Source organism: Mesoplodon mirus (assembly GCF_964341445.2).
Source record: "Mesoplodon mirus genome assembly, chromosome: 3".
Taxonomy (NCBI): domain Eukaryota; kingdom Metazoa; phylum Chordata; class Mammalia; order Artiodactyla; family Ziphiidae; genus Mesoplodon; species Mesoplodon mirus.
Window position 1 is genome coordinate 95,189,715 of NC_138978.1, and position 21,237 is coordinate 95,210,951.

The window sequence follows — 21,237 nt, forward strand, 5'->3', positions numbered from 1 at the left end:
AAATTCCCAAAGTAATCCTCTTCAGCAGGGCATCTTGAATTATATTATCCATCAGCATTTATAGAGTTTGGTAAAGTAGTAGAGTAGTTGACTTGGTTACCTGAAACACACATAACATGTCAACATGTAACTAGCACATTAACTTTCTATTTGCATTAATTTTGGAAACTTACTTTCCTTTGGTTTTATTTAATACTTTTTATTTTTCAAGTTCAAGATGTAATAATCAATTGTCAGTTTATAACAAGGACCAATCTGAGAAGTTGGTTTATGTATGGATTTTTTGTCCAGGCAGATCTGGAAAGAATAATTAATTGTGATTATTTGTTTCTACTGCAAACAAATTCAGAGATGTTCACCATCAATTAATGAATTCACCTTCAGATTTCAAGAGCCATACCTGTGTTTAAATATTATCAGAATTTGTCCATGACAGACACCAATACTAAAAAGTTTTGTTTTTTTGTTTTTTTTTTTTTTTTTGTGGTACGCGGGCCTCTCACTGTTGTGGCCTCTCCCGCTGCGGAGCACAGCCTCTGGACACGCAGGCTCAGCTGCCATGGCTCACAGGCCCAGCCGCTCCGCGGCATGTGGGATCTTCCCGGACCGGGGCACAAACCCATGTCCCCTGCATCGGCAGGCGGACTCTCAACCACTGCGCCACCAGGGAAGCCCCTAAAAAGATATTTTCAAGGAAAAAAACTATTTCACTTCATTTTTATAATTAGTTAATTATCTAGTGAGAACTTCCAAAAAGATACTTGTAAGCCTAATTCACAAATTAAATTGAGATTTGCAAATAACTTCTGAAGTTAATTAGGTGTCATATCTTTTAAAAGGTCATTTTTACATATACAAGAACAAATATAAGTATATTCTCTCCTGTTTGGGAAAATAATTTGGAATAAAGTAGAAATTAGATAGTGATACCAAAAACCTCACTTTCGGGCCTCATTTAGCTCATAAGCAGTTTCTATGCACAAGAAAACATTAAACCAAACATATGGTAAGACTGTTAGTCTTTTCCTCATCTTATCCTTGGTTTATTTCTGCCTTATTTGTAAAAATTATCTTAATCATTGTACATTTGCCAAGACAAAGATACAGAATTACTGATTGTAGATATTATAATGATATTCTTAGGTAACTATTATTTGTAGGTCTATGATTACCTTAATTATAAATTGGAAGTCTAGCTCATTTTTAGTTTCTGACCTTTCTACTTCAGTTTAACCTTACATGTCTTATGAGACTGCCTAGGTTCAAATCTCAACCCTACTACTTGATCTCTTTGTGCCTCAATTCCCTGCTTAAAATGGGCGTGATGAAGATAATAATACCTCACAAGGTTGTTATGAGCATTAAATGAAATAACACATTAAAATGCTTAGAACAGTTCTAAGTACAGAGTAAGTACTCAATAAATATTAACCGTTTTTAATAGTACTAATTCATAACAATATTTTTAATGAAATAGGCAGACTTGGTTTTATTATCTCTGTTTAAGTTGTAACCTTTTTTCTCTTGTTATAAGTTCTATGTCAAATATTATTAAAATAAGGTAGTTTGTTTAAATTAACTACTTATGCCCCCAAATCAAGAGAACATAAATGAAGATAATAATACGTCATTCAATAATTAACCTGATTTTACTCAGTTAGGCAACGCTACTTTGTGTTATACAATCTGTTTTGCTTCATTCAACAATTTATGCCCAGAAATAAAAGCTATCCTACAACAGGCATTATCTCTGTTATATTTCATAAAACACACACACACACACACACACACACACAATTATACTGATAGAGTCCTGTGGCCCAATGAATGTTTACGACAATGATACCAAGTCCTCTATGGGAAGATAAGGTTGTTCTTCAACATGCCAGCTGTACCAAGATATTGTTTTCCCCAACCTTGCTTATTTCCTTTAAGATTACATGAGACAGTGAATACATGGGATATGCATATAGCTGTTTCTCGACCTGCAGAATTTGCAGGTTCAGCAAGCTCCTTGAACTTTAGATTGATCTACACAACTACCTCTTCCTGCATGTCCCACAGATATATCAAATTTACTGTTAAAACTGAAGCTCATGTTCCACTTCTACCACCAAACCAGCTTCTATATTTCATTTCCCCATCTCAGCATCACCATTCATCCAGTTGCTCTAACCAAAAACAGATTCATCCTGGACTCCTCCCTCTTCTCATCTTCAGTCATCAATTCTGTCTCCTACTTGACTTTTATATATTTATACTCTACTTTTCAAACCTAGGCCCCAACCTATTACAGCTTTTTTACATATCTTCCTCCAGTCTAACCTCCATGTTACTGTTTCTGTGACCTTGCTACAACAGATCTAATGACCTCCATTGGATGTTGGTAAAAATATTTTCTCCAGCTGAAAATACTCTCATATCTGTTTGCTCAGATTATACCTGCTCTTCAAAGTAACTATTTGAAGAGGTAACTAAATTCTACCTTTTAACTAAAAAATTCTTCACATTTTAGTGAATTATAAAACCATGTTTTCCATTACTATACTATTTTTTTTACAAAGCTTTTTAAAAATTTTATATTTTATTTATTTATTTTTGGCTGTGCTGGATCTTCGTTGCTACACACAGGCTTTCTCTAGTTGCAGTGAGCGGGGGCTACTCTTCCTTGCGGTGCACATGCTTCTCATTGCGATGGCTTCGCAGCATGTGGGATATTCCTGGACCAGGGATCGAACCCATGTCCCCTGCATTGGCAGGTGGATTCTTAACCACTGTGCCACCAGGGAAGTCCTATTATTTTTTTTATTAACAGAGAGTTATGCTCTTTGTCCTCTTCCCCTAATCTTGGGTTAAGTTAAAGTCATTCTTTCCTTAGTTAAAAAAACAACAGAGGTTTTAATTCTAAATTATCAGAGATAAAAGTGATTGAAATCTATATATCAAAAACTCACATTTTAACTGTTGGCTAAAATCTATGTTCTCTTGATATTTTTCATTCCTAGGCACAGTAGCAAAATATTTTTCATTCCTAGTCAAAATATTTCTTTTTGCTATTTGTGGATTATTGTAGAAAAAGAGGAAATGCCAGGGAAGGTAGTGTTCATGGGTAAACTGACATGACAAATTGATAAAATGAGGTAGTGAAGCTTTAAGAATTACATCTTCATTCACTTGGTCATGCTTCAAGTGCTTGACCAAAGAAGTTTATTTCCTGACTCTATTTGAAAGACTTTCAGTATCTTTACAACCTTTCTCTCCAAGCCTTTATCAAAATCGTGAACAGATTAGAATTTCACTTTTTTTTCCTTCAACAATATTAACGAAGAGATCAGAATTTGACAAAAGGTAAGATGGAATGGAAAGTCTATAAAGGAATTTATATATATATATATATATATATATATATATATGCATTCCTCTACTAAAAAGAATTCTTAACCTGTGTTATATACAAATCTCATACCTGCTTTCCGTGACTCCTGTATGTATGTGTGCATAAACTGAAGGCCGAATAATTCCCGTTCCTCTTCCTCATCTATGTTTTCACCGGGAGGAAGTGTTACTTCCAATTTCAGTGGGTTGTCTCGGAAGTTGACAAACCTAGCAGTTCACCAAAAAACAGTATTTTTATAGGTGCCATAGAAGTGTACATTTATTTTCCTGGAGAAAGATCTAGTGGTAATATACTAAATTACTCTTTTTTTTTTTTAAACTGGTTTCAGTAACTGAACATCTTGGAGAGATGTGATATATCCCAAGAATCTTTAAATTTCTTTCCTAGAAGAAAAATATATTAGCTTTAGACAACTTATTTTCCAAGCTTGTAAAAGCAACTATTAGTCCATAGCATATGTTTAATGTGGTACACTTGAACTTCCAAGAGCAACCCTAATGCATCTCAAATATACAATTAATGCTATGAACTTAAATTTTCTGCATATTTTATAAAGCATGTCTTATTTATCATTGTATCGTCACCATCTAGTACAAGGCTCAGTAGTTGCTGAATAAGTAAATGAATGATTTTGTTATGAAAGTTGTGGGATTTGGTGTGAATTCTCACGTCTTATGCTCACTGTCAGGAAATTAAATTTCAGAAGTTATTTGAGGGAGTTCTGTTAGTAATTAACTTAGTAAAAAGTTATATTTACCTCTAACATAATTACCTTGTCCATTTGTAGTTATTTAGGAGGCAAATAATCACTATTCTTGTGGTTTTGGTTTATCGTGGATAAAACTATTGTGGATAAAGTTTGTTAGCAGTTATAAAGATGATTTTCAGGAAAATGTCACCAACACAGGGCATTCCTTAAAGCTGATAAATCCCAGTACGGCTTTAGTTTCAAGGATTCTTTCTTGAATAATTTAGACCAGTATTATATTAATCCTAGTTATAAATTATAGAATTTCAAAGTTGGGAAAAGATTTTTAAATGTATTCATTTATGTGAATGAGAACTCAAATCTGTTAATAACAATTTCTTTATGTTACTTTGTTCTGCAGCCAGAAAGGAACATGTCAGTTCTGTGTCTACAACTTTTACCTTAGATTGGTCATCTCTTCCATGCACACCGGAATATCTTTCAGTTTATTGTTGCTGAGAACAAGAGTACCCAGATTTTTCATATTGCTGATTGTTTCTGGCAAGCGTGTTATTTTATTCCGTTGGAGCCATAATGTGTGTAGACTTTGCATTCTGAAGAATTAAGAGGTTTCTGTGATTAATCACATGTAATATGAAAACCCTGGTTCTTATTAACCCAAAAATTTTTTAAATGTCATCTTGTATAACATCTCCTTTAACCAGTATACATATTGAGTTAACTGACTTCACATTACCTGATTTTAGGGAAACTATAACAAGGGAGTTAATCTCTATCTACCGTATAGCTCTCATCATGTAGTGGTAGAAATTAAATCAATGTATTCTAGAATTCTTCACTGTTCTCATAGGATTTCTTGTAGAAGAACTGCTAAAATGCTATCTAATCTGAATTAGAGTCTTAAGAGGAAACTCAGAAATTATTAATATGCCCATTTAGGGCAAGGCAAGTATGCATAATGGTTAACAGCATGGACTCTGGGGCCAGGGTGCCTGGGTTCAAATCCTAACTGGCACACTTACTAACTGTGATCTTGAGCAATTTACTATCATCTCTACATTAGTTTCCTCAATGTTTTTAAAGTGCACAGAAGTGCCTGGCATGCACTAAGCAATGTTGTTATTGCTGTGGCCTATTCTTGTCAATTTGTTCAAGTCAGATAGCCAGTTTTTCTCTCCCAAACTCGCCCCCCTCCCTTTTCTTTTTTTGGCTGTACCACGTGGCTTGTGGGATCTTAGTCCCGTGACCAGGGATCAAACCCGACCCTCTGCAGTGGAAGCGCTAAGTCCTAACCACTGGACCACCAGGGAATTCCTCAAAACCCTTTTTTTAAAATTTGGAGTACATGAATATATTCTGTTAAAAAGTAGCATACATTATTTGGAACTAAATGGATCTATTGTGATTGATTATGCTTGGGGTCCGCTGTGTTTTGTTTATTCTTTCTTATTTATCATAGAGAGCTTCAACACGTCTCTTGGTAGCAAAAAAAGTTATTTATGTTACCTTTCTACAGTATCAGGAAGTTGTTCAAGTCCGTTGCTTCCCATATCAAGCCACTCAAGGGCAGGCATGTTCAACACAGCAGGAGGGATTGTAGTAAAGTGGTTCATACTCAAATCAAGGTGAGTAAGCTTTAACAAGTTGCTGAGCTGAAGAGGAAGGCAAGGTTTTTCAAAATAAATGTCCACAACGTAAACTACTAGAACACCCACAATGGTAAAGGAGATATATCACATCAAGGATTGTCTACACGATGCTTGCACTTTAGTCACAGCAGTCCACAACAAATTTGAGATAACAATAATGCTAAATAACCTCCAGATAAATGAAAAACTCTCTCATAGAAAGTTCATCTATTCAAAGAAAACTTATCTTCCAAAATAACCAAGCTCCAGGGTTTATAGCACCTGCCTGGCAGAAGCTTTTTTTTTTTCTTTCTGGGAGTAAATATATATTATGTTTTCCTTTTATCTAGTAGTTGAGATTTTCTTGGGAAAACCCAAACTTCAGAATAATAGTTACTTTTGTTAACCCCCTTTCTTTGTGCCTGATGCTTTTTTTTTTTTTTTTTTTTTTTTTTTTGCGGTACGCGGGCCTCTCACCGTTGTGGCCTCTCCCGTTGCGGAGCACAGGCTCCGGATGCGCAGCCTCAGCAGCCATGGCTCACGGGCCCAGCCGCTCCGCGGAATGTGGTATCTTCCCGGACCGGGGCACGAACCCGTGTCCCCTGCATCGGCAGGTGGACTCTCAACCACTGCACCACCAGGGAAGCCCATGCCTGATGCTTTACATAACGTTATCTCAGTCATAGAATTTACTGTTTGGTAATTCTATTTTTTAAATGAAAACATCAATAAAACATTTATTAAGACTATATAACAACACCAGTGTGCTCAGCTTAAGAAAACAAATATATCAATATGACTGCCCTCAATGTACTTCTCCCTTCTTCCTCTTTGAAGATAATTCTATCCTGAATTTGGTATCTATTATTCCCATGCATTTTTAAAATGTTTTTATTACTATACATAAATATATGTTTTCTATATAGTTCTCTCTATATATTACTATTTTGTGTATTTTTCATAAACTTATATTTTTATATGTTTTTGAATTTTATTTAAAGATGATGATACTGTACTTATCTTTCTTTAACTTGCTTTTTTCTCTCAATATCAGTCTTTATATGTATTCACATTGATGCATATAGCTCTAGTTTATTCATCAACTTTACAAGGTGAGTACCTTTTTTCCCTTTTATGGACAAAATGGTTTATAGAGGCCATGTGACTAGAAATGATGGAGCTATGATGTACACTCAAGTTTTCGTGGACCTAAAGCTGCAAAATTTCTAAATTTCTCTTTCCTCTGTAAGTGAAAATTTCAAAATGTAAGAATTTAGTTAACTTTTACAAAAGACTCTCCATTTAGCTAGGCAAGTTCTATGTTTTATTTCTATCTCAGGGCACATTCAGATTCATTCCACAACTTTAACACCTCAAAAAATGCACAAATACAGTGTTTTATGGGTAATACAAAAATGCAGTTTTCCATTTAGTAGGTGATATTTCTCTAGATTTATAATTCGTCATGAATAAAACACTTTTCAAAACTTGTCATCAGACTTTTAAAATTTTCAAATGATTCAGAATAGTGTATAAAAAGATTGTTTTTACATTAGCATAAATTTGTTTGTGTGTTACAGTGTGTGCAGTTTAATGACTGAGAGCTAAGTCTCCTGTTGCAGATTTCTCAGTGGGACTAGAACCCTTTGGTTTTAAAAGCTTGAAGAAAGATATTAAAACCATTATAATCTAAGTCTTAATTTTGCATATGTGAAAATTGAGACCTAGTTATGTAAAGTGGTGTGTTCAAGGCCACACAGCTACTTAAAGGCCACACTTGGAAATAATTCCAGGCTCAAGATCTCAGTTCACTATTTGTTTCTGTAAAACGTATTTCTTTAAGTAAAGACATTAAGGTAAAGACAGGTTAAGAGACATGCCCAAATTCACATAGCTTTTTAGTGACAGAACCAAAGCTAGAAACAAAATCACAATAATTAAAAATTAGAAATAAAATGTTTATTGGCCCTCTTTTAGGTATAAAGAAATTGTCCCTGTGATCATGATTTTCATCATAATCAAGTGTATACATTTCACTAAACTGAACTATTTAAGATCAGATGGATATAGCTATAGAAACTATGTTTTACTTGCAAGAGCAACAATAATTGGTGCATGTTTACTGGTTTGGGGAGGAAAGTGACATTCTTACCAAGATAAAGTGGGAAAGGGGAATAGTCTTTTATTTTGAGTTTTATTATTTTTCTTAACTTTTATCTTGCAAAATCATTGTTTTCAAGGCAAAGCACCACGGAAATTTCCTTTGCTGATTCTAAGAGCCTTAAATATGCTTGAAAAATAATAGGAATGTCTATATCTCTATGATCAGTTTGGTTTTACCAAGAACAAGATATCATACGAAATCAAAGTTTGAGGGCTTTCCAAGCCCACTGCCTTGCTTTACTTGGTAGAGCCTAGGAAGCTAGAAAACACTTTTCCTAAACTGAAGAATTCATGTCTTTTTACTTTACCTCTATCTCAAAAGCTGATCACCTATAAAAACTAATAAACAAAAGAGTTTTTCTGTCACCACATTGTCTGTGCTTTATGATAATCATTTATTCATTCAATAGGCATTAAGTAACATCTACAACCTAGGCTGTGCCTTCAATTCTGGGAATTGAAATAAATAAGATTCTCACTCTGGCCTTCAAGGAGATCACTAATAATGTCAGTACTGTGACAATAATAAAAATAGCTTTTTATGCTAAATAAATCTTTCTCTAATTAAAAACATGCTTTATAATAATAGGAAATGGTTTTCACTAAATATTTTCTGAAATAAAATTTATAGCATTTTTCCATTAGTGTTATTTTTAATGATCACACAGTGGAGAAGTAAACCACCAGTAGAAGGAAAATAAAATCATAGGTATTTATATCATTCTGACCTCTTGTGGAAGATCACATATATCTCTGTTAACAGCAAGTTCAAGTTTCTCCAAGCTGGCACAGTTGCTTAGTTCCTTGGGGACAGTTTTGATTTTGTTGTAACTAAGAATCAGTTCCTGAAGTCTAGTGAGCAGTCCTACGGAAAAATAATACACAATAAAGAACAGAGGGATATAAAATAATGTTTCCAGTTATTAAGTATTACAGCATAATTTACTTGCCCGTTTCATATTGGCAAATTCACACTTAGGCTCTTCCCTTTTCCCACTGTGTGTCCTGCCCCTTCTTCAGATAAAGAGCTGGTGATTTATCAGTGCTATAAACAAAAATATTCTTTTCATTCTGTTTTATCTATACTATATCCTGACCAGTTTTCCATTTGGGGATTTTTTTTCCCTCATTTAAGCAATTATTTCTAATTTTCTTTCTTGTCTTCAATTTGTTCCCTTCTAGGAGGAATAACCAAACCAACGATATTGTTTCCAGAATCTATACAATATTATTTCCAAAGAGACTTCTCTTGCATTGAAATCTCATCTTGAATCACCTCAGTAAATCCAGAAGGCTTGAATCCCCTGGAAGCTTCAGTTTAGACTAGATGTTTAAAATTTTAAGATTCAGGACTATATAAAGATGAGATCTTTATTCCATGTATCAAAAAAAAATTCTCAGTGAAAAACACAGGAATAAAAGCAATTTTCCTTACCAATTCCTCGAGGTATGTCTGAAATTGTGTTTCGAGATAAATCTAACACAATAAGGTTCTGGAATCTTCCAATAAATTCAGGAATTTTCACCAAGCCAGTTCTATGAAGTTGCCATTCCTGTAGCTGATTTAGTTTTAGTAGAGAAGAAGGGAGGGTCTAAACTCAAGTAAAAAAAATGGAAGAGTTACTATATTACTTAAATTATTTTAGTATCATGACATACAGAAATATGACTGTAGAGATACTATTTGATTTGTAAAAGAACTTAGGAATATTTTTTCTTTAATGGGTTATATTTCCAAATACTTTGTGCTACTTCTAAGTTTTAAGAACTTTCCTTTTTTGGCGGGTGCTAAACCTTCAAACCCCAATCATAATAACATAAACAGAAATAACATATTTCAGTCAATATTGCACACACATAGAGCTGTGTTCTAAAGATTCCATTTTATTAGGCTTAACTAGAGTACATATGTTACTCAACATGAGAATATGGTGGCTAATTGAAATTATAGAGAACCAAAAAGATCATTCTAATCAATTCAAACTTCTCTTCCCATTCTGTTTTGAAATAGTTTAGTTTTTTAAAGCACATTTTCTTTTAATTTAAGAATTTTAAAAGTTTCAACTATTCTGAACTCTATGCCTTTTCCCTTTCAGCCTAAAGTAGCCAAAAGACAAAATACAGGAGCTAACCCCCTAGCTAAATATACCAATATGTGTGAAAACAAACACTGACTCAAGGGATAGAGGTGGCCCTTGTCAAACTTAGAGTAGGCCTAATGTAATTAAGCAACTATGTTTGTGTGTGTGTGTGTGTGTGTGTGAGAGAGAGAGAGAGAGAGAGAGAGAGAGAGAGAGAGAGGGAAAGAGAGAAAGAGGAGATAATGTGAATCTGGTTGTAGACCTAATAAAAAAATTAATATACATTTCCATTTTGTGAAGTTTTAACTGAGCATTTGCTTTTGTTTTTACTTTAAGGCCAAGCTTTATTTAAAACACCTTCCACTGCTTTCAGTTGAGCATTTGCTTTGAAAAAGCTACACGATTTTTGTTAAGCAGATGGTCACCTTTTTACGGATAATGAGAAATTGCTTATTAGAAGGATTAGTGGGAGAAATATTACAAATGACTTAAATTTAGGCAGAGTTAAAGCACATTGGTTGAAGTTTTGCAATAAAAAGTTGTGAAGTTACATTAATTTTCAGTTCATGTTGCCCAGATTCATTTGGTACATTATTAAAATTAGAATTCCTAACTATTCCAGACTTAAGCACATAATTTAAGAATCATTCTCTCGCACAAAATGTGAAATATAAAAAATCAAATATTACTTCTATAAAGCTTACCTTCCATTCCTCTTTTTCTATCTTCAAAATGAGCCTTCCATCTACCCTGGTGACCTTTTCTCTTAGCTTGGTTAAGCTCACTCGTTCTTCCCAGATTCGCACTAGCCTAGGAGACCAGGAAATCATTTTAGTTCACAGGTAATGACATAGGTAGCGTTCACTTTTGTATGAAAAAATGACCCACCAAAAACAACCATTTGGGGCTTCCCTGGTGGCGCAGTGGTTGAGAGTCCGCCTGCCGATGCAGGGGACACGAGTTCATGCCCTGGTCCGGGAAGATCCCACATGCCGTGGAGCAGCTGGGCCCGTGAGCCATGGCCACTGAGCCTGCGCGTCCAGAGCCTGTGCTCCGCAACGGGAGAGGCCACAACAGTGAGAGGCCCGTGTACCGCAAAAAAAAAAAAAACAAAAAAAAAAACAACCATTTGATTGATAGTGTCTGGAAATCAGACAAGAATTTATTTTTCAAGAATTATAAATATGATTAATACAATAAATGCCTTACTTTTAAGTTTTTGAAAAGTATCATAACTCTCCATAGATTTTTTTGTAACAGCTTTATTGAGATATAATTCACATACCATAAAAATCCTTTTAAAGTATACAGTTCAGTATTTTTTCATATATTCACAGAGCTGTGCAACCATCACCACTATCTGATCCAAAACATTTTCAGCACTCAAAAAGAAACCCCATGCCCTTAGCAGTCACTCCCCATTCCTCCCTCCCCCAGCCCCTGGCAACCAATAATCTACTTTCTATCTCTGTCTCTACTTTCTATCTCTATCTTTTCTATATTTGCCTAATCTGGACATTTCATATAAAAGGGATTATATAATATATGGTCTTTTGTGTCTGGCTTCTTTCACGTAGCATAGTTTTATCCAAAGTTTATGCATGCTGTAACGTGTATCAGTACTTCATTCCTTTTTATAGAAGAATATATTCTGCCAAATTTTGTTGATCCATTCATCAGTTGATGGACATCCGGGTCAATTCCATTTTTTAGCTATTCTGAATATGCTACTATGAACATTCATGTACACATTTTCAGGTAGACATATGTTTTCTCTTGAGTTTGTATATTCATAGGAGTAGAATTGCTGGGTCATTTTGTAACTCAATGTTTAACTTTTTTAAAACTGCCAAACTTTGTCCAAATTGATTGCATCATTTTACCTTCCCACCAGCAGTGTATAAGGGCTCTGATTGCTCCACATCTTTGCCAACATTTGGTAGTGTCCATCTGTTTTTTATGTCACATTTCTTTTTTGTTAAATTTTATTTATTCATTTATTTATTTATTTTATTTTTGGCTGCATTGTGTCTTCGTTGCTGCGTGCGGGCTTTCTCTAGTTGGGGTGAGCGGGGTCTACTCTTCGTTGCGGTGCGTGGGCTTCTCATTGCAGGGGCTTCTCTTGTTGTGGAGCACAGGCTCTAGGCACGTGGGCTTCAGTAGTTGTAGCACGCAGGCTCAGTAGTTGTGGCGCATGGGCTTAGTTGCTCTGTGGCATGTGGGATCTTCCCGGACCAGGGCTCGAACCCATGTCCCCTGCATTGGCAGGCGGATTCTTAACCACTGTGCCACCAGGGAAGCCCAGTGTACATCTTTTTGATCATAGCTATCCTAGGGGTGTGAAGTGGTACCTCACTGTTGTTTTGACTTGCATTTATTAAATATCTAATTCATAGGTATCTAATAAAAAATGTTTTAAAGACTTGCAAATGATGTAGTTCAACTGCAGAGTTAAATTGTATATTACTGTATTCTATTATATCCAGATTTAGTTTTTCACATATAAAAATGTACAAAATTCTAGAGCACATCCTACTGATTTTTGGTTCATAGCAAACTTACATAATAATGTCAAGCTTATAGAAATGACTAACAAGGGCTTCCCTGGTGGCGCAGTGGTTGAGAGTCTGCCTGCCAATGCAGGGGACACGGGTTCGTGCCCCAGTCCGGGAGGAACCCACATGCCGCGGAGCGGCTAGGCCCGTGAGCCATGGCCGCTGAGCCTGCATGTCCGGAGCCTGTGCTCCACAACGGGAGAGGCCACAACAGTGAGAGGCCCGCATACCAAAAAAAAAAAAAAAAAAAAGACTAACAAAAGGTTGCAGAAGGTTTTCTATTTCTATACTAGAAATTTTTCATGTATGAAAAATAAAGAATAAGTTTAGAATTGAAATTTTGCACTTTTAGCCTATTAGAATGATACATAACAAAGAAATATAAGCAATCATCAAAGAAGATAGGTTTAATTAATTTGAATATTTATTTGCCAAAATTCTCTTGACATCTAAGAGTTAATATATATTCTTAGCAATTCTGCATATTAACTGATCTTCAGTGAGGATTTTATTTTAATGAACAGAAAACCAAATATCTCTAAAAGTATAATATTTGCTGTCTATATATGTTTGTGTTTGCAAAACATTTCTGTGGAGTCTGCGTATTTTCATCCACTGCTTGTCTGAAAGTTAACTAATCTGCTAACAAGTGCACTGTGGCAATGGCTATGTGTGGCCTTCTAGACTGAACAGCTAAGCTTCCAATAGGTGTGGTTAAGTGGGATAAAATGTATACTGCCATCTATTCAATTACACCACGTTTTATAAAAATAGAACTATTTAAACAGTAGACATAATGATTATTAATTACTTATTACTCACTGAAATATATGTATTTCAGAGCAAGATTTAATGATGGGCAATGAAGTGTGTTATTCCCTAACGTTTAATTTCAATTAAAGAATTCATCAAGCACCCATTATATGCCAAATACTATGCTGGACATTGTGGATACAAAAAGCTCTGTCCTTAATGAGTGAGGCTAACTATTATCAAACAAGTTTATTTCCATCTCTTAAATGATTCATTAATTCTTTCTGGCTCTGTATTACTATGATCTAAGTCCAGAATGTATCACTTAATTTGGTGACCATGGGCAAGACATCTCATCTCTAAGGACCTTGCCAATAAAACATGAGGTTTGGATTAAATAATATCTAAGGTCTCTTCTAGCTCTAGTATTCTATAATTCCTACACTGTTTATTTTAGGCTTGATGTTCTTTCAAAGTTTTGAACAGAAGTTTTCTACCTCCTCTAAAACCCTTTTATTATATCTAAAGACTTTCTCCAATGTTGTTATACCAACTCTTACCCAAGTGCTTGCTTTCTTCAAGGCAGCTTGGCATCCAAAGACAGAATAATTTCTGTTTAAACTTAAGGCTTTTTGAGCTAAACCTTTAGTCTCTTTTAGCTGAGAGAAGAAGCTTTAGATTACATTTTTACCCCTTGCCTGTTTTGTACAGAGAAAACTTGAAGCTGCTGAAATTAAATGATTCTTAACTAGACACATATAACAGGTGAAATTCAAGAGTTTAGAACCAACTCGTGATTTCTGACCATGGTTTTTTAAAAAGTGGATAGGATTTATAAGAGTACTCGAGTCAATAGAGAACAGACTTGTGGTTGCCAAGGGTGGGGTGGGGTTTGGGATTAGCAGATGCAAACTAGTATATATAGGATGGATAAACAACAAGGTCCTATTGTATAGCACAGGGAACTATATTTAATAGCCTGTGATAAACCATAATGGAAAAAAAAAATATATATATATACACACATATAACTGAGTCACTTTGCTGTACTGTAGAAATTAACACAACATTGTAAACCAACTATACTTCAATAAAATTTCTTTTAAAAAGAGTACTTGAGTCAAGTTTGTCATAATTGTATAATATAAACATAATATGTATCATAAGAGTAGTTTTACACATTTCAGTCTAGGGAAATTTAAGACCTAAGGTGAATATAAGCTTACTGAGTCACATTGCTTAGGTATGAATACAGGTGAATACCAGTTCCACATTTATTAGCCGTGTGATCTTTGACAAGTTACCTAGACCTATCCTTCAGGTTTCCATCTTTAAAATGGAGAAAATAACATCACCTATATGTGGCAGAGACTGCTTATCATTCCCCAGTATCTGTTACTCCTCTTCTTCCTCAGTAACAGATCCTCTAAATTTAACTGGGCACAAGACTTCATTTAGCCATCCTCCTTTGCAGCTAGGTATAGGTCATATGAAGCTTTGGCTAGAGAGATGTTAGCAGAAATAGTAATGTGTGCAACTTCCTGCAGGCTAGAATCAAGTACATTGGCCACAGTTGGTGTATCTATGTATTTGGGGCCATGAGGTGACTAAAGTCCATTCCTAAAGGAATGGAGACTATGCACAGTTGAGCAACAAGATAAAAGCCTGAATGTGTGACTCAGTGCAGTGCTGTGCCAGCCCTCTTCTTTGCTGGGAGAATGCCAGTTATTTCTAAGTGTTTACACTTCCTCCAAGTTACCCAAGTATAAATCTTAATTTGTCTAAACCAATCATACAATCTCATTTCTCTGGAAGGTAACTGGACCAGGGGTGTACTAATGACCCAATTCTGGCCAATGAGAGGTGAAGGAGAAGTTTGATGGAGACCTCAGAAAGGTTTTCTCATTCTTAAAGAAGATACAGAAATAAATAATTCCTGCTCTTCTGATAACATAATGATGCCTGGCTGTGATGCCTGGAAGTATACCAGTCATCCTGTGACACTGAGAGGAGCTAACCTGAGGACCAAACTGACACACTGATAAAAATAAGCTGAGTCTTTAAAACTGTTGAAGCTTTGGAATTGCCTTACCTCAGGACTTCCTTATTGTTTAACCCATTTTTAGTTGAGTTTTCTGTTATTTGCTGACACAAGACCATTTTTTAAAATGAGATATAACTGACATATAACATATTAGTTCTAGATGTACAACATAATGGTTTGATATTTGTACATATTGCAAGACCATTTAATGTTTAGAAAGAGACCTAACAAATGATAACTGTAGGGGGCTACATGGAATCTATGAGGAAAGGGGCCATCCTTGCAAGAGTAGTAGGATAATTTGGAGATATCCAATGAGGAAGCTAGGTTGGTATCAGTGAGGCAGAGGAAGTGAGAGCCGAACTATTTAAGTATAGCCCAAATAGAGGAATCAGGTGATCCACAGGGGCCCTGGCTGGAACTCACAGCTATTTAAATAGGTGAGAATCTACTGTACCTTCTACTGCCAGTTGTTGTTTTAGATCCTAGGGAATATAATGTTGAACAAACAATCTCTGAAAAGTAGACTAAATGATACTAATCAAACTTTGATGAAAGTTGAACAGACTCCTAGGACAACTACTATTTTCACTTACAGACACTTGTATTTTTTGTGGCCCCCATCACATGGCCACACTTAATTGTCAGGTGCTTCCTTTAGTTATATTTTGGGTTTTCAGTAAACAGAAACCTCTATCAAATTCAATAATAGGCATTTAATAAATACTATTTTTAATAATGAGGATGTTATGAATTTTTGCTAATTCAAGATAATAAACATGTTATAGCATACTTTTGTTGAAATTCCTTCTCTCGCTTCAGGTCTTCATTGTTTTTCTTTATTCTTTTCTCCCAAACTTCCTTTACAGCATTGACAGCCCCAGTACAAATCACATTTTCTGACATGACTTCTCCACATTGTCACAGAGTCACCAACTTTATTAAATTTTGAATAGCTGAATCACAGATGCCATCTCAGAAAGGGCCTGATTGTACCAGAGGGAAAAACAAAACAGTAATGTTTCAGAATGTTTACTGAGTACCACGATGATCATAATAGCTTTTTATTGAACACATTCCATGTTCCCAAAACTATTTTATGCACTTTACATGCCATATTTCACTAAATAATTCTCATAAAAGTATCATGACATGGGTACTTCTATTGTCACTAATACACATGAGAAAACCGATCCCTAAAAAAGGTGGCAATTGGTTAAGGTCTCATCTCTAATAAGTGGCAGAGGGGGGAACTGATGCCAAGTCTACTTCCTTTGTTCCTACTAATTCACAATAATGAAAAACTGCAACTGGTTTACGTGTCCAATTATAAGGAAATGTTTAATAATGGATATACAAGATAAGCAGGTATCTTGGTATATCTGCTTAATCTAATTGCTATATGTACAAGCTGGAATTCAGTTAAGTGGGATATATTGGTATTGTTTTCTCTTGTGTCAAATAAATTGCAAACAGACTCATCTAACACTGAGGATTGTGATGTGAATCTCAGAAATGAGAGGAAAATAATAATAGGGGAATGGTTATGTAAATTATGGTAGATCTATTTGATGGAATGCTCTTTGTCTTACAAATAATAGTATTGATTTTTCACCAGATTATATTAGTAATAATGAAAAAATTTGATTCACAATTAATTTAACTATTTTGTTCAAAATTCAAGAAGTCAAAGATGTCCACAATTACCACTTCTATTCAACATTATACTGGAATGCAATAATGCAAGAAAATTAAATAGAAAGGTAGAAAGTTTGGAAAGGAAAAAGTGAAATTTGCAACAGCACAGGAAAAAAGGTACTCTCATGCACTAAAGGTGACAGTATATATTGTTATATTCTCTATGGAGAGAATTTTAGTAATATCTATCAAACTTACAGAACCACATTCACACTCATAAGAATATATACTGTAAATATTTTCAATTGTAAAATGACACATTACAAAGTTATTCACTACAGTGTTTTTCATAACAGCAAAAGATTGGAAACAACATAACTTTTCACCAATAAATTATAGTACATGCATATCGTGGGAAATTATATAGCTCCATAAAGAAGGAAAAGCATTTTATATACTGATATACCATGATATCCAAAATGTATGACTATGACAGTTTATTGTCCATTCTAATTAATATGGATACTTGGGTCCCAGATGTTTGCTATTATGAGTAACACTGTTTCTAAAATTCCTGTTCTTATCTTCTTGTTGCTCAAGTGGTATTATTCCCATTGCATATATACCCAGGACTAGAATTGCTAGATCACTGTGTATGTGACTGTTCAAATTTTTAAGATAGAGCCCAATTGTTTTCCAAAATGATTATGCCCATTTATACTCTTACTACAACTGTATAAGGGTCCCCATTGATATATATCCTCACCAATACACTACTGCATAAAATGATATCTCATCGTGGTTATCATTTATGCTTTCCTGATTAATAAATGCTCCAGGCTAATAAACAAAGATTGTCCAGTTGAATAAAAGACAAAATCCTATGTATTGTTTACAAAAGGCACACTTAAAACATAAAGATAGAAAAAATGGAAAGTACAAAAAAGAAAAAGATCACTCCTAGGTTTATACTCAAGAGAAATGAAAATATATGTTCACACAAAAACTTGTACATGAATGTCGATAGTAGCATTATTCTTAAGAGCCCTAAAGTGGAAAACAAATGGCTATTAACTAACGAATGGACAAACAAAATGTGGTGTATCCATACAATGGAATGTTATTCTGGCATAAAAAGGAACAAAGCACTGATACATGGTACATCATGGAGAAATTTTCAGTAAAATTATGCTGATAGAAGCCAGACACAAAATACCACAAACTGTATAATCCCATTTATATGAAATGTCCAGAATAGGCAAATACATGAAGAAAGAAAATAGATTAGTGATAACCAGGGGCTTTGCAGAGGGGGAAATAGGAGTGATTGCTAAGGGTATGAAGTTTCTTTTTTGAATGATGAAAATCAACTTTTTGAAATAAATCAACCTATGAAAAAGCAAAGACTTATTTATGGCTAAAAACCAGAATGTAATAAATGTGGTACATCTTGAAAATATAAAAATAAAAGTACTTTTAACAGAATGTGGAAGAAGGAAATGGGGAAGTGGAGGGTAGGAGAGTCAAGAGATACTGTCTATACTTTATGGAACAAGAAATAGAGATTTAAGTATTTAAGTTATAAGGCAATCAAAAGAGAAATTAAAATAGGGATATAACTCTATGGGGGTGCAAGTGAATTTAAGCATCATCTTTCATAACGAAACTCCATAGATAATGTCTAAAGTTGAGAAGACACAGTATAACTGCCTTTGGGGAAAAAAATGTATTATGGAGATAACCACTGAAAACTAATCCTGAAATAGTTAAAATGGTTACTTCACAACAAAGGAGGCAAGAACATGCAATGGAGAAAAGACAGCCTCTTCAATAAGTGGTGCTGGGAAAACTGGACAGCTACACGTAAAAGAATGAAATTAGAACACTCCTTAACATCATACACAAAAATAAACTCCAAAAGGATTAAAGACTTAAATGTAAGACCAGACACTATAAAACTCTTAGAAGAAAACATAGGAAAAAACACTCTTTGACATAAACCACAGCAAGATCTTTTTTGACCCAACTCCTAGAGTAACGGAAATAAAAACAAAAATAAATAAATGGGACTTAATTAAACTTAAAAGCTTTTGCACAGCAAAGGAAACCATAAACAAGACAAAAAGACAAGCCTCAGAATGGGAGAAAATATTTGCAAATAAAACAAAAAAGGATTAATCTCCAAAATATACAAGCAGCTCATGGAGCTCAATATCAAAACAACAAACAATACAGTTAAAAAATGGGTGGAAGACCTAAATAGACATTTCACCAAGGAAGACATACAGATGGCCAAGAGGCACATGAAAAGATACTTAACATCACTAACTATTAGAGAAATGCAAATCAAAACTACAATGAGGTATCACCTCACGCCAGTCAGAATGGCCATTCTCAAAAAATCTAGAAACAAGAAATGCTGGGAAGGGTGTGGTGAAAAGGGAACCCTCCTGCATTGTTTGTGGGAATGTAAATCGATACAACCACTACGGAGAACAGTATGGAGGTTCCTTAAAAAACTAAAAATAGAACTACCATATGACCCAGCAATCCCACTACCGGGCATACACCCTGAGAAAACCATAATTCAAAAAGAAACATGTACCACAATGTTCATTGCAGCACTATTTACAATAGCCAGGACATGGAAGCAACCTAAGTGTCCATCGACAGATGAATGGATAAAGAAGATGTAGCACATATATACAACGGAATATTTCTCAGCCATAAAAAGAAACGAAATTGAGTTATTTGTAGTGAGGTGGATGGACCTAGAGTCTGTCATAACAGAGTGAAGTAAGTCAGAAAGAGAAAAACAAATACCATATGCTAACGCATATATGTGGAATTAAAAAAAAAGGTACTAATGAACCTAGGGGCAGGACAGGAATAAAGAAGTAGACATAGAAAATGGACTTGAGGACATGGGGTGGGAGGGTAAATCTGGGGCAGTGAGAGTAGCATCGACATATATACACTACTGAATGTAAAATAGTTGGCTGGTGGGAAGCAGCAGCATAGCACAGGGAGATGGGCTCTGTGCTCTGCGATGACCTAGAGGGGTAGAATAGAGAGGATGGGACGGAGGCTCAAGAGGGACAGGATATGGGGACATGTGTAGGCATATGGCTGAGTCGCTTTGTTGTGCAACAGAAACTAACACAGTATGGTGGAGCAATTATACTCCAATAAAGATCTATTTTAAAAAATGGTTACTTCTAGGGTCATAGAAATGGGGTGGATATTGCTTTTCATTGTTAGTCTCTAAATTACTGATTTCTTTAAACTAAAAGTATGCAGTGTGTGTGTGAGAGAAAGACAGAGACAGAGAGAGGGAGAAAAATGTGTTGATATTACAGAGGGAAAAAGTTTAACATTTCAGGATGAATGTGTAAGTGCCAATATGCAGAAAATTATTAGGAGGAGGTCCTTATTTTAAGCAATGCATGCGGAATTTAAACAGGAACAGATCTGCAAGATCTTTTTGCCATCAAGAAACCTTGGGATATTTATGCTAATAATCCAAACCCCTGTCCAGTTACAATTTATTATCTCAGATGTAAGCAGGTTTGAAGTAGTCATTTATCAAATAATAAAGTTTAAAATCTCAAGTATCTACATGTAAATGTGTATTTTACTGGACATATATAACTATTCATGTGCTCATTCATGTCCTCGTTTGCCATTAAACTTTGGTCAGTCATCTGTTTTTCTGTAATAGCGACCAATGCCCCTTTGAGGAAAACAAGTCAGTAGTGATATGTGTGTCTGCCTCCAGCATGGGATTGTGTTCTCCACCTTGATTACTACAACAGAAAAGCACATCGCGTGGCAGTGAAGTAGGCATGGCTGTGACATGACTCAGGAGTCAGCTTCCCAGAGTCAAAAGAAAACAAAAGAAATACAGTCTCAGAAGAAATACTTCTTGACTTCTGGGGAAATCAATCTTCCTGAGGAGGACAACTACATGAATGACTATGAACCTCCAAGAGACTTTTAAATTCAATTCCAATTTTAGTTGTACATTCCAGCAAATATTGACACAGTATAAACATCAACAGCAATTTATTTATATGTCAAGAGTGGGAAAAAATGTTTTTGAAAAATACTTACCACAGTCGGTAGGTGCAAACGCTGACATGCCCAAAGTTAGTGTATCAGCTAGGAGTGGATTGCTGGGAGAATTGTTTTCAGTGTGACTCCGAATGATTAAAATCCTCAGTCAGACTGTAACCAAGTGAAATGTAATGTCAGCCTAGTTCTAATTTT

General features: G+C 35.0%; 1 protein-coding gene across 1 annotated transcript; it reads right to left on the minus strand.

The window, feature by feature from the left end:
- Positions 1-17: 17 nt before the first annotated feature.
- LRRC39 (leucine rich repeat containing 39) lies at positions 18-16,254 on the minus strand. Its single transcript, XM_082614329.1, has 8 exons — positions 16,124-16,254; positions 10,683-10,788; positions 9,333-9,489; positions 8,626-8,762; positions 5,613-5,758; positions 4,547-4,699; positions 3,467-3,603; positions 18-100 (listed from the first exon to the last, which is right to left on the minus strand). The coding sequence occupies exons 1-8, from the start codon at positions 16,234-16,236 to the stop codon at positions 45-47; spliced, it is 1,005 nt and encodes a 334-aa protein (XP_082470455.1). The 5' UTR covers positions 16,237-16,254; the 3' UTR covers positions 18-44.
- Positions 16,255-21,237: the final 4,983 nt, after the last annotated feature.